Source organism: Uloborus diversus, chromosome 3 (genome assembly GCF_026930045.1).
Source record: "Uloborus diversus isolate 005 chromosome 3, Udiv.v.3.1, whole genome shotgun sequence".
Taxonomy (NCBI): Eukaryota; Metazoa; Arthropoda; class Arachnida; order Araneae; family Uloboridae; genus Uloborus; species Uloborus diversus.
This window is the reverse complement of record NC_072733.1, coordinates 173750198-173764492: the sequence shown is the minus strand read 5'-3', so window position 1 is coordinate 173764492 and position 14295 is coordinate 173750198. Positions and strand designations below refer to the sequence as shown.

The following is a 14295-nucleotide window of genomic DNA, read 5'->3' as shown; positions in this document are numbered from 1 at the left end:
ATATGCTCCCATTTTATCTCTAAAGAGAAACCCAAAAATTTATAAGTTTTCTCAATCACAGTACTGCCGTGCTAAGCACAGATGTGGTATCTGCACATTTAATCAAAATTGAGTTATTGTCACCAAGTGGTCGTTAGTAATTTAATTTACCTAAATCTCAAGTTTTTTGACGATTTGTGAACGCGAAATATTAAAAAAAGCTTTAAGAAAAAAGTCGTAACTGCAAATTTGCTTAGTTTGCTAAGGCAATTTGAACGTAAGTGACAAATACTAAGCCCTTAAAGTGGTATCTGCGCAGTTACCACTTTTTTCCTTAGTAATTTGTAGATACGACCTTTATACCTTAGTAAAACAGCATATTTAATAATGTAGCATTTTATTGTAACACAGAATATTAAAATCAGTTTACCCTTGAATAGTTGATACAGGTTGATAATAAAAACTAATACAACTTTGCATAATTGTTAAAGTAAATATTCAGCTTTTTCTATTTAAATGATTTTTTCAAATTCTAAAAATGAAATGCATGTAAAATATTCATATCTAATTCTTTCATGCAAAAAAAAAAAAAAAAAACGCATTTTATTCTACGGCCAGTAATATTTTTATTTAAGTATCGTCTGCTGCCAAAATTATCTCTATGCTCGGTAAAAATGAATCTAGAAAATAAAACATTATTAAAAAAAACACATTCTTTGAATATAAAAAACAGAAAATTGTTATGGATTACAGTTTTAACTGTCCGGAGTTTTGAAAATGGTATCTTTCAGAAGGTAGATTCTGTTAGATTTGTATTAACAAAATAAACGAAACAGCTAAGTCCAAAGAAAGCAGATGTTTTCAGTATTATTTAATGATACATTGAGCACGTTTTTCTGAGCTACTTTTGTCGTATCTGTGCAGATACCCCTAAAAATGCCTAGTAATTGTCACTTACTGTGAAAATAGCTTAGTATATGAAAAGGTTTTGAAAAGGTAATGTGTCGTAACTACATTTATTAATTTTAAATTAAGATTTTTACAAAAATACTCTCTTACGGTTTTTAGATAAGTTATTTACGAAACAACTACCGCAAGTTGAGCATTTAATTAAGTCATAAATCAAAGAAACGAGTTGTAAAACTTTAATCATCAATTTCTCATTTTGAGCTCTACTGCAAATACCACATCTGTGCTTAGCACGGCAGAGTACCTAAATTTCCACTTATTTTAGTTGTCCTGAACACGAAAGTTAAGTTCATGCAGGGGATCAAGTATTTTCGTGTTTTTATTGTACAAGGTCAGGCTATTAATTTCCAGGACTGACGTAACTGTAGAAGAACAAAAAGCCGGAACATGGCGCTAATGAATGCATATTGAAGAGCGTTTTCTTGCGCATGTGCAGTGCGATCGGCGTCATTCTAGAGAAAGTGGTTCTCGTGGAAAGGCGCATTAAAACTTAGCTTTCAAACTCCTGTCGTCAAAGTGAAAATGGAGCAAAGAAGTAACACTAAATTTTCTTCAACCTGGGCAAGACAGCTGCCGAATCATACAAAATATTGAAACAAGTTCACTTGAACTCTTGAATGGCTTAAACACTTTCGGGACGGGTGCAAAAGCTTCGATGATAATCCATACGCAGGTCGGCAGCAGTCCGTACGCACGCTGAAAGCAATTGAAAAAGTTCGCATCGTGGTGACAACAGGAATTGAAGAGCTATGTTTAATGCACTTTTCCACGAGAACGACTTACTTCAGAATGGCGCCGATTGCACTGCACATGCGCAAGAAAACGCTCTTCAATATGCAACCATTTGCGCCATCTTCGGGGTTTTCGTTCTCTTACAGTTACGTCAGTTCTGGAAATTAATAGCCGGACCTTGTAGATGCAAGTTGAAAATGATATTTATTACCAAGAAGCAAAAATCATATTTCATAGTTTCATGTAAATAAAAATGAACTTATTTCTAGTTTGTCCTCCGAGTTTAGCTTAACAGAAGTTAAGTGTTCTCATAACATTTAAAAATTCTTGAAAAGCATTTATTACTTACGCCAGCATGGATCTGCCATGTAAAATATTTCTAATTTTGCACACTTCACTAAAAAATCAGCGCCAACTCTTAATGCTCCAGTTCCACCAACAGTCTGCACGCCAAAAGCCTAAAATAAAGAATATACAGATATATTCACATATTTTATTACCTTCGTAATTTTTAATGCACCTTTGGGAAGTACCGAAAAGCATGAATGTCGTATTAATGGCAATCATATCCTTCTACCGCCGATCTTTTAGCTATTGAAGAATATAAGGCTATAGTTTTGTGATTATAAAGAGGAATTTATCTTAAACGGCAGGAAATTTCAAGACATTGAAACACCAAATGTAAAAAGTTTTATAAACTTTAGCAGCTTGTTCATTTTTTACACGTCTTTTTGTTCATTTCAAAACTAGAGGCTTGTATTTCTTTTAAATTCTCTATTTGTCATAATGTGGTTGTTTCTTTCAATCAAAAGTACGACTTTTAGTCACTGAAATTGATAGAATTAGCAAAAAAAAAAAAAAAAAACATGGACCCAGAAAATACTTTCATTTTTCCAACAGTTGTTTTTAAATTTTTTTTAAATGTCCAATTTTTCAAACAAGGCGTGGTCTTTATGACGTCACAAATGATGTATTTGGCGCATCTGTCTGCCGCGATTCCACGTTATGATAATCCAGAAGCGAATGAAATATTGCGCTCTACGCCTGCTATCAACCATATCGTTGCCAGTACACGTGAGTAAAAAAGCGAATTAAATGTTACGTTCTGCGAATGGCAACAGTGAATGGCATTTCACCATTTGTGATGTCATCGGCAGAAGTATAAACAATGAAAGCGCGCCGATTAAAATATTTTTTTAAAAATAGTCAACTTAGGATCTGACCATTTTTTAAATAATTTGACTATGTTTTTAAGCATGCTCTTTCAGAAAAAAATACTTTTGAAATTTTAGAAACGACCCCATTGCAACTTTGATCAGTATTTTTGACCACTCAAGATGTTTGTTATTGATCGGGCTTTGATATCAGTCGTCGTAAGGAAGCAAACTATTTTCTTTTTGGTTTCCCCGACCAGTCACAGGATCCTTTTCCTTGAATATCTACTCGAAAAATAATTACACTAATGATTTATTTGTAAAAGCTTATCGGAAATTCAGCCCTTTTTTTGACGTAGAAAAATTTAAATTCTGTCAAGAACTTCGAAGATTTTGAAAAATTAACCAATTAGCTTTGACGCAAGAAAATATGTTACATCTGCAACGTAGATGTAACATCTCATCAAAAACAACCCTGTTGTAAAAATTTTCCCGCCAAGAAAACCTTTAACTTTTCCACACAAAAAAGAAAACCTGCATCCTAAACCCAAAACCGTCAGCCATAAAAAGTTATGATATCTAGTTTACCCGCCAAGTACCTGCCAAACTATCATCCTCCCTCTTCTCCTTTTTCATCACAGCTACTTCCATTAGAACCTCCTCCCACCTTCAACTCCTCAGAAATATGAATAGATCTTTTAAATTGTTTATCTTGTTTGGCGGGAAGCTTTTTGCTCAACAAGCAACCACTTCACTTTGAAAAGCTTCCCGCCAAACAAGATAAATAATTTAAAAGATCTATCCATACTTCTGAGGAGTTGAAGGTGGGAGGAGGTTCTAATGGAAGTAGCTGTGATGAAAAAGGAGAAGAGGGAGGATGATAGTTTGCCAGGTACTTGGCGGGCAAACTAGATATCATAACTTTTTATGGCTGAGGGTTTTTGGATTTAGGATGCAGGTTTTCTTTTTTGTGCGGAAAAGTTAAAGGTTTTCTTGGTGGGGAAATTTTTACAGCAGGGTTGTTTTTGATGAGATATCACTTCTTTTTGCATTGATATTATTACTTGATTGTATTTTTAGAATTGAGAACTTCAGTCAGAAAATGTTCAATTGAAACAACGCTGTTTTGTGTTTTTAAGGAACAATAATGGCTAGCCTAATTTTACGTCAAGTTATTTTCTGACTATTAAGATTCTATGTTCATTTTGCGAGAATTGGGCGGTTTAAATTTTATTGCAATTCTTGTATCCTCTCTGTTGCAAAGAAAACTTCTTGGATAATAAAATACTATATTTTAAATGATACTGTTTTCGAGTATTTTACAACTTCGCAATAAATTCTATTACAGTTTCTTTATTTGACAGATTATTCAACATTTTCATGAAGGTTTCTTTAAATGTTTTACAGCTTGAGGGTTATTTTAATCTAGCTTTTCACTTTTTGTTTAATTACATTTTTTCTTAAATCGTGGATTATTTTACGTTTCATGGGATAATTTTAATTGTTTGGTGATTTATCTTTTTCTTGATAGAAGTCTTTGTCTTGTTTAATACCTAGTTTTTTTTTTAAAGTTCATTTAAAAAACGAAATAACGCATGTTATCACCAAGCAAAAAAAAAAAAAAACTAAGCCATTAAATATTTTGAATTTGAATGTGTCAGAAGATCTATATAACTTTACTCGATGTCAAATCGCGGATATCCCAAATTTGCCATAGCGAATGCGCATGTTGCGCGCGGACTAAGCTCATCAAAAGTCTTGCTTAAATTACTTGCAAAAATTTTTTCAGCTAACAAATTACTGCAAAGCACGGATATCCACACAAGTATTTCATACATTTTCAATTCATTATGTGTTGTTTGTGAAAAATCCATTAATTTAGAAAATAAGCAAACCAATAAAAAAGTGCTATTTTTCGCTTTCAATTAAAAAGTTATATGTGCCGTATTCATATGCGTACAGTTTCATATAATTTGTCACGCAAAATATTGTAGTGATTTAACCCCAGTTTCGCTCCGACATGTAAAATTTCTTCTCTCCATAAATATATCAAAACTGAAAAACAGGGGAAAGGAAATTTCGTATCGGCAAAACTTTGGGGGGGGGGAGAACAGCATTCTAATCTCATTCATTAATTTGTTTCTCTGCTTAAGTATAAACAAACAACATAGAATCTGAAAACAGAAAGTCCAATGAGCCAAGTCTGCGCTCATGTGCAGTCGCTGTGGAAAATTTGTGATATCCGCGATTTAACATCTAGTTGCAACTATTGGATGTGTTTTAGTCTTGATTGAATTTCATTTTCTAAGACAATTTTGGAATAACTTAGATCTGTTCTAACCTTGCAATTGCAGTCCGAGATAAACAAACCCTGTGAGCTGAGAGTAAATACATAAGAATTTAGGAAAAATTAGTGATTTTCAAACTTCAATTACTCCGGCCAATGATGTCCCTGGGGGTTGAATTTTCGTATATGTACTCAATGGCCCCCCCAAGAATATGTATACAAAAAATCATTACCGTAGCCCCCCGGGAGGCTGTGATAGAACCCTGGGAAGGTACAATTTGGGGGGGTAAAAACGAGGAGGGGAGGGGGTTTAAATGGCACAAAAGGCACATCAGTTGGGCACAAGGAATGTGTGTGCGAAATTTCAGCTTGATTCCTTTCTTCGTCTGGGCTGTAGCCCTGTCAAAGAAAGCGAAAACTTTTTTGAACAGCGATTTTATAACTTAAATACCTCCTCCCCCTGATGGTCCAGGGGATTGCATTTTGGTTTACGGCGTCAGGGGCCACTAGAGATTGAGTGTACCGAAAATCAACTCCGGGGGTCTTCATGGGGCTGAGATACAGAGGAGTGAAAAACCCAAAAAACCCCAACTTGTTCTGTCGTGTAATCTTGGTCTTGGTCGCTTTTATTTTCCTTCGTCTTTGGCGATGGATTTGCTTCTATTGGCTGCTGACGTTTGGTTTCCCTGGCGGGGCGGGACGCTCCCGCGTCCCGTGATATTTTCTTCATTCTTTTATTCACATATTTTCTTCATTTCTTTTCATCTGTAATATCTTTTCTTCAAAAAACCAGCCGAGGATACGTAACTAAAAAATTAACGATATTTCTATCCATCGATGCATTCATGAATTTAAAAAAAGAAATCCAGCATTTAAGTTTGCATTTAAAAATATGCAAACACATATTTTTTTTTATCTTCACAATAAAAAATACGTTATAAAAAACATTAAAACTGACAAAACATTGTGAATACTGCATGGGGAATTTATCGCCAATTTAGCACACTCCAAGTTATTATAATTGTCCCATAAGTTGCGTAAAAATGTTTTTTAAAAAAACCCTCTCGAAAGTAAATTAGGTCATCAAAAAATACTAAAAAGGTTTGTGAGATTATCATAACGGATTACACTCGGCGCAATTTCAAATTTTCTCAACTTTATTATATTTTCACTATAAATACAACAAAATGTATTTCCATATTTCAGATTTTGGTGCAATCACGAAATTTTCGGCAATAATCGTTTTAATTTTCCTACATCGACAATACGACCGAAAATAATACTTCCTACTTTATGGCATTTAAAACTTTGACAACAGTTTAAAAACTTGCTAAACTGTCCAGCTAACGCAATTATGTACATGCAAAACTTTCGGCATTACGTAATGGAAAATATTTGTTTCAATATTTTAATCTTTGGATGAAACACTGAGCGCGTTTTACAAAAACTTCGCCAATCTATCATGATATTTAAAACGAATTAAAAATATGGAAAGGTTAACTGAAATTCGTGCAAAATTATAATTTTTAGAAATGTACACTGGGGATCTAGAGACCTGTCTGCATATAATATTTGCAAAAACTTTTAATTTGTAAGAAACTGATATGCGTTTTTTTTTTAAGCCTTTTGTTTCAGCCTTGACCACTGTAATTCGATTTTTCTGCTGTATGCAGCTTTTTTTTCAATTAAATAAGTAAACATTCTGTAATTTTAATTTTTACAGAATGTAAGGTTAGAACCAAAAGATTCACATTAAAGATGCATTGTTTCATCATTTCTTTATTTCCAAAAGCAAGGAACATAAACTTCTTTTAGAACATTGATCATAAACGTCAACGTTCGTTGAGAAAGAATGTTTCACTGATTGCTCAACTCTTTCGTCCTGGTGATAGTGAAGTGATGACCCATCTAAATCGAATTCTTAAAATACTTTTTCAAGCGATAAAAAAGAGGCTGAGAACTAAATTTGAGCTCATCAGTGATAAAGTAAGAAAAGAAAATTTTGCGTTATACATGTATATCTAGTTATGACTGAATATTATCCTTTAAGGATGTTTTTTTTCCCAATTAACAAATCATTATTTTAAAAATACTTGTATTTTTTGTATAGCTGTAATAGTATGCATAATTCTTTAAGTAATTTGAAGCCCCAGGTCCAGGCCTAGTTGACCTGTGCGTTAATCAGGCCCTTGTTATTTGAACTGTGCTGTACCGTAGATGTACATGTAAAAGCATTTTTTAAATTCAATTTTTGTTTCAATTCCAATTTTAAGCGACATTTTTACATAAGTTTTCTACTCAGGGAGAAAAACAATCTTCTTGTGTTTTAAACTTTCATGCTAATCGAAAGTCTAAATTTTCTATGTAGGTGAACTTTGTTCGAATTTTCTAAGCGGATTTGAACATCCGTAATTAACGTTTAAAGAACACGGAAACCAGACTGGTAGTACTGCTGTTGACTTTTGGTTATTCCTTCGAATTTTCACTTTTTTTTTTTTTAATTTTTATTTCAGTTTTCCTTTTGTTACTTTTTTTTCTTTTTTTTTGGTCCCTTTTCACTCATAGGTCCAAATTTCATTTTTTGTTTTACATTTTCAGTCATTGTGGCTCACATTGCTATTTTCATCATTGGAGTTGTGAAATTTGGCAAAAAAGTAATTAGGATCAAACGGGTGTTTTCTTTTTTTTTTAAACTCAAATCCCCCCTCCCCTAAACCACTTTTTGTTCAATTTTTAAGCAAAATTTCCAAATTCTCATTTGGTTGGGAGGTGGAGGGAGAGAATTCACACGCTTCAATTTTGACACACATCGAACGGTTTACACACACATATCGACACGCATCGAATTTTTACCAAAGATGAAATTTGCCAAATATATTCGTTTATGTCATTGTTGTGCAGATTTAAGGAATGTTTTCAGATATTCACATAACTTTTCTCGCTCACATGAAAATATTTGTGTACAAAAACGCTTTAACCAATCAAATGAAAGCATTTTAATCGCGCTTACTTCACTGTTTGTTTATTGGCATCGTGCAACAGGCGATTTCGCTTCCTTGCTGGTACAATGTTTTATCAAGAAGAAATAATTATTTTTAACTAGCTGTATCCGACGCGCGTTGCTACGTCAACAACAACAAAAAAAAAAAAAACATCATTATACTGATTTTCATGACAATCGGTTGAACGGGGCAGAAATTGCTACTCTGCAGTGCCACCTGGTGGCGAGTGGCTTCAATGAGTATATTATGCACCTTCTCCGTGGAAAAAAAAATATATATATATATAGCAATTTTCATAATAATCGGTCCAGGTATCAAATGAAGCAGTGATTATACTCAAATTTTGTACTCAGGCAGTTTGCAAGATCAATCAATCGCTAAAAATATCAAATAGAAAAAGTTTTAAATCCTCCCGTTGCATGAAAAGCCATAAAACAATAAAGAAAGAATTTATTTGTTCAAACTCAAGAAAAATGGCAACAGCTAACTTCTTATCAATGAGATCTTTCACGCGAATTAATTTCTGCAGCCGATAATTTTATTCGTATTTATCCAATGGATTGTGACTTAAATTGGAATAAAAAAGGAACTATCAATCGGATTTTTTTCGAACTGGTCTATAAACATTTCCAGTACCAAAAATAACAAACGGTGAAAGTTTCAGCCAAATCTGCCTTGTAGTTTTTGAGTTCATGGATGACATACAGACAAACATTCATTTTTATATATATAGGTTAGCTACTTTTGATTGGCAACGGTTGCAAAGGTATATCTGTAGAATGGTTTCAAAGAGTTTCTTTTTCAGAGTTTTATTCATTTACGGGTGTCTTTGATAGAACGCAGACGTGAACTCTCTTGTAATCAAAAAAGGAATGAATGTAGGGATGGTGTTAAGTTTGAACATTTTCGCTCGAATTCACATTGAATTTAACTAACTAACGTTTTTTATTGCGTTACTGATGATTTCAATCTTTTACCAGCTCAGTAAGTTTTAGATTTTGACCGTTCAGCACTTTCACCAGGAGCAGGACCATGAACTTTCACAATTTTTTTAACACTAAACTCTTTTGTTTTACCACGTTCATTTCATTAGATCTGGAATATGGAAATCTTAGTATCATTTTAAATCATGAGCTATACAGAATATAACTATACAGAATAAGTAACGTGAGAAAATATAATTTTTAAACATTTCATTTTTTAAAGATATTTTTTGTTCCTAATTTTTGGACGTTGAAGTAAGAATTCATTTGTGCTCAGTAATAATGGTATTAACCCCCTATATAGACATCCTCTAATTTTGCTACATTTATCCATCCTAATATACTGACAAGATTTCAACCATATAAAAAGATGATGCTTACTGTTCATTGCTCAAATAGTTGTAAAGTTTTGGTGAATTTTGAGTGCTTCATGTGATTACACAGAAATTTGCTAGAAGTTTTTAGTAAAAGCCAAACTATTAGACAAATTTAATGCAGTTTTTACTCTTACAATATTTAAAAAACTATATTGCAGTTTTATCTTCTTTACATCCTTTTGTTCGAGACTATCGTTGTTTTGTTCTGATCTTTATTCGATGGAGGGAGATGGCTTTTCGATTTACTTCGGCAACTTCTAGAAAACACTGTGTATCACCCCATCATTTAAAACAATGCTGTTAAATTCTTGAATTACATGATCACTTGTTTTGCAGTGTCAGGCACCACGCATATGTTACTAGTTTTTTTTACTAGGCAAATGAAGTAGAGAAAACTAAACAAATAGAAGTAACTAAATAAAATTGACTAAATGAATCTAGGCAAATAAAAATAATGTAACGTATACTAAAAGTGAAAATAATTGTTCAGTTGTGTTATCATTATTTGGTTTGCGCATGCAGACACTAGTCTAATAAAATTATTTGTTCTCATCTCATTTTAAGCTCAATAGATAGCAGCACAAAATATTAATTACAGAAAAATGGTGAAAATTTCAGTAAACTATTCTGTTTGTGAATTCAAAGTAATTATTGAATTTTTCAATCGTCTGCATTTTGTTTCCTTCTATTTATTATTATTATTTTTTTGTCAGTCATTTTAGTTATCATTGCATTTATTAGAAACTACGCCACATCACATGATTGTCCTGTGCCGTCGAGAGGAGGGGGAAGCCTGTACATTGCTTAGGGGCACAGAGAGATTGTGGCGGGGGAGGGACGGGGGGAGGCTAAGAAAAAGAAAGATTATAAAATAATTCCTCTCTCCCTTTTTTTTTTCGAAACTCTTTCCCCAGAATTTCCTTAAGGTGTTTTTGACCTTGTCATTTCGAAACGAAAAATCCTATTTGTCTTTTTCTTCAGAGCCAGCCCCCTATCGATGCCATCAACTAAAAATGAATATGATTTTTTTTTTTTTTTTGCTTGAATTACAAGGCTAAAAATTATTTGCTGACTTTTGGAAGATAAGGAAGACTTCACTGAAATGGACAAGGGGCAAAAGAATAAAAATAAGCACTTCTCAGCATTCGAAGCTCAAAGCATAGGCAAACGGCGCAGTTCAAAAAAGGATTATTTCTAAAAGGGTCACCATTATGTCAGTCTATTAATCAGAATGTAATATTTTTCAAACTAATTAACACGAAAAAAAATACTGGTTGAAAACGAATCAATAAGAATTATTAGTTATCGCATCATTTACTTTCAAATGAATATTTAGAAAGATATCATGCTTTATTCTTATCTTTTTTAAACTGATCAGAATAATGTACCACTCAGTGACTCAACCAGAAAAAGGCCCACAGGGCCAAGGTCTGATTACTGGATAAGCCAAAAAGGCCTTGGGCTAGGCTTCGGCTGTTTAGGGGCCCAAAAAAGGTTAAAATTGTAAGTTATGACTACAAAGAAACTTCGAAAAAGCGCTTGACCTTGGGCCCCTGATATCTTACATGAGCCCTGCACAGGGCCGGTCAGGGCCGGATCTCTAACTTTTGGGCAGCCCTGCAACAAATGTTTCTTGATTTTACGATTGCGGGATATTTTATGCACAGTAGCAGATTTGTCGGACGTCGAGGTTGCGGGGCAACTCGCACCCCTTACAATTTCAACTTGTCTTCAGTCAGCGGTTGCCTCGACCTCGCTGCCTGTGGGGGCTCATGCGAACCGCCGGAGGCGGATTAGTGTACATCGCCTTTGGTGATGTACACCAACACAAGTACAATGAATTACACAAGTGGTTTCATTGGAATTCTTAGAATACAGGGTGTTCCGTTTTAACCTGCAAGACCTTTATATTCGCAACCGTTGTTCCTAGATGCATACTTCCAATTGCAAAATGTTCAAAATCAGATGCGGAGTTCAGACATTGAAACTTTGAAACAAAAATAAAAATGAGTCGGAAAATAAAAAAAATTAACTTTTTATACGGGCCATAGGTCCCCTAACTCAAATTTAGGGAAATATTCTCCACTGAAAAATAATTCCAACACAAGAAGTTTGAAATTAGTACGACCAATATTTACCGAGATATGAAACGCAGCGTTTTGTGACTTACACCACTTTTCGCTCGCTGTCAATAACACCTTTTGGGGAAAATATAGCAGTTAACAAGCGTTTAAAATTATATGTGTGCATAGAGTGTGGTTTTTCAAATTGTTCGAGGTTTTGTAGTGTGTTTTTGCGTATCACGGTATAACATTTGCGTTTATTGTTGAATAGCAATGAAAAATATAAATACATTGTGTTTTTTACTTTGACAACCCGCCATTCTTCTGAAGGGGCGTAATTTCCAATCTCATCTTCTGTATTGTCCCTTTAAACTTTAAACTGGAATGTCTCCTTCAATTTTGGTCGCACAAATGTCAATTTTTTTGTGTCAGTAATAGTTTTTAATGGAGATTATTTCTCTAAATATAAGTTAAGAAACCTGGGGCCAGTATAAAAAGTTATTTTTTTTATTTCTTGACTCATTTTTATTTTTGCTTCAAGCTTTCAAGATCTTAACCCTGCATCTGATTTTGAACATTTTTGCAATTAGAAGAATGCATCTGGGACTAACCGTCGCGAAAATAGAGGCCTTGCAGGTTAAAACGGAACACCCTGTATTTTGTTAGGAATTTGGATTTGAGTAAATATTTCAAATGTGCGTTTTAACATTTTGATATATTTTTCTGAAAATGCTTCTTTTATCATAAAGATGAGGGACAAGCTTACCACTGGTCAAGTAACCAGGCAACAATACATTTCTCTGTGTAATACTTCGGAGAAAATGAGGAATTAAAAAGGCATTGCTGTAACGTAATTAGCAATTGGTTACAGTCAACCGCTATTAATCGTTATCAGAAACAGGTAATTGATGATTTGAAGGCTTTCATCATCATAAAAAATAAATACTCTGATTGGTCAGCTTTCCGGAAACTTTTCATGAATTTGTGCCACCATAAGCAAGACTTCGAAATGCAAGTTTAGTAGCCTTTTTCCCCTCATATGTCAATATATCATATGGGAAACAATAAATTGGTTGGATATTTAGAAGAAGAGAACCTGTATTTAATTTTCAAAAAGAATTAAAAACTTTGTACTAAAATATGAGCATCAAACTGACGCAACGTAGTTAAGAGTAGAAACTAAACTGATAAAAAGAGGCATAAAATTCGCAAACAGCCGTGCCGTTTCTAGACTAACAAAGTGAGTCTTTTAATCAGAGCAAAAAATAAGAAGAAAAGAAAGAAAAACGAAAGGTCCATAGTAGCACAGGAAATTGGGAAATGAGCAGAAACAGGACAATAGAGGACATATCTAGCCACAGGCAGCCTGAAATCAGTAACTTTACCAGAAAAGCGCAAGGAAAAGTCCTTAGGGAGAAAAGTAGAATTCTTTCGGAAGTTCGTATCAAAAGTAGAGGACTCCAAAACGAAATTTCGCGACCAACAACACTGTGGAATGGTAGAACATTCTAAAACTTGATTTTCACGTTTTTCCTACCGACCTCTAAATGCATGCTTAGTTTCACCAGTGGCGGATACAAGGGGGGGGGGGGATCGTGATCCCCCCAACCCCAAAACCGGAAATAGTATTTGAATGTTTGCTCGAAAAAATAAAAAACTAGATGGAAATCGTAAGAAGTGGATACAAGGAGGGGGGATCATGGGGGGTCATGATCATGGGGATCATGACTCCCCCCCCCAATCAAAATCTGTGTCAATACTTTGTAATCTGTTTTAAGGTTCATTGTATTTGAGTAGTGAAAATGACTGCTTAAAAAAAAAAGATAAAAGAAAAGCTGGACAGAAACAATAATAAGAAATAGTAACTAGTTGCCGAATTTTTTTTTTTTTTTTTTTGGGGGGGGGAGGGGTATTAACTGTCACTTTTCTATTTATAGCATATGTATTTGAAATATGTAAACAGTAAAATAGCTTTTCTTGAGACGGTTAGTCTGCGGCGCTAGGTTCAGGAGCCAGTATAATGAAAAGTAATAAAGAAGTGTCTGTCGCCCGATCGCTTTTTATGCAACAAATTTATAATCAAGGATAGTTATTGTAAAACCATATCCAAAGCTGCAGGCATCACTTCAATCGATATAACATTTGAGTGTATGAATGTTTTATTTTATGTAAAGTTTCTTGATTATAATTTCTTTCTGTTGTAATTTTTAGATAGTTTCGTTTTTAGTCGTGCTCGTGCAAAGTTTATTTTTAAATGGTGCTGTAAATAGTTTATTAGTTTAAATCAGTGTTTTGGATTTAGTATCGTACAAGAAATGTAAAATTTGAGTGTCGTGTTAGCGCAAAACCTCATTATGCAAATGTTCTCGTAAACTAGCCCACCGTATTAGATGGAAACCCTGTTGAAAAAAGTCGCATTTGTTAGAAAAGAACTATATATAACAGGGGTTCCCTATTCTTTCCGACTCACGGCGTCCTTTGACGAATTATAATTTTTTCACGTCACCCTAATATATTTCAATTATACTCGCGTATTGAAAATATGGACAGCTCGCGGCACCCCCTCGCCCTTCCTTGCGGCAACTCAGGGTGCCGCGGCATCCACTTTGGGAACCCCTGACCTATAACAAAAACAATAAAGCGTTCGGGTGACAAAGCAGTGTAGTCTCTTTTTTTGGACTGTAGAAAAAAACTGATGAACCCAAAACCGACGGAAACATATCTGGAGTTCCTTTATCAGACTCTGAGA

General features: G+C 34.1%; 1 protein-coding gene across 1 annotated transcript in view; it reads right to left on the bottom strand.

Moving 5' to 3' along the window:
* LOC129219054 (aspartate aminotransferase, cytoplasmic-like) overlaps positions 1–14295 on the bottom strand; it is a 71863-nt gene that overhangs the window by 34137 nt on the left and 23431 nt on the right. Inside the window, exon 3 of the mRNA XM_054853374.1 lies at positions 2030–2138. Coding sequence (XP_054709349.1) covers positions 2030–2138 — 109 coding nt within the window. The remainder of the gene's footprint in view (positions 1–2029; positions 2139–14295) is intronic.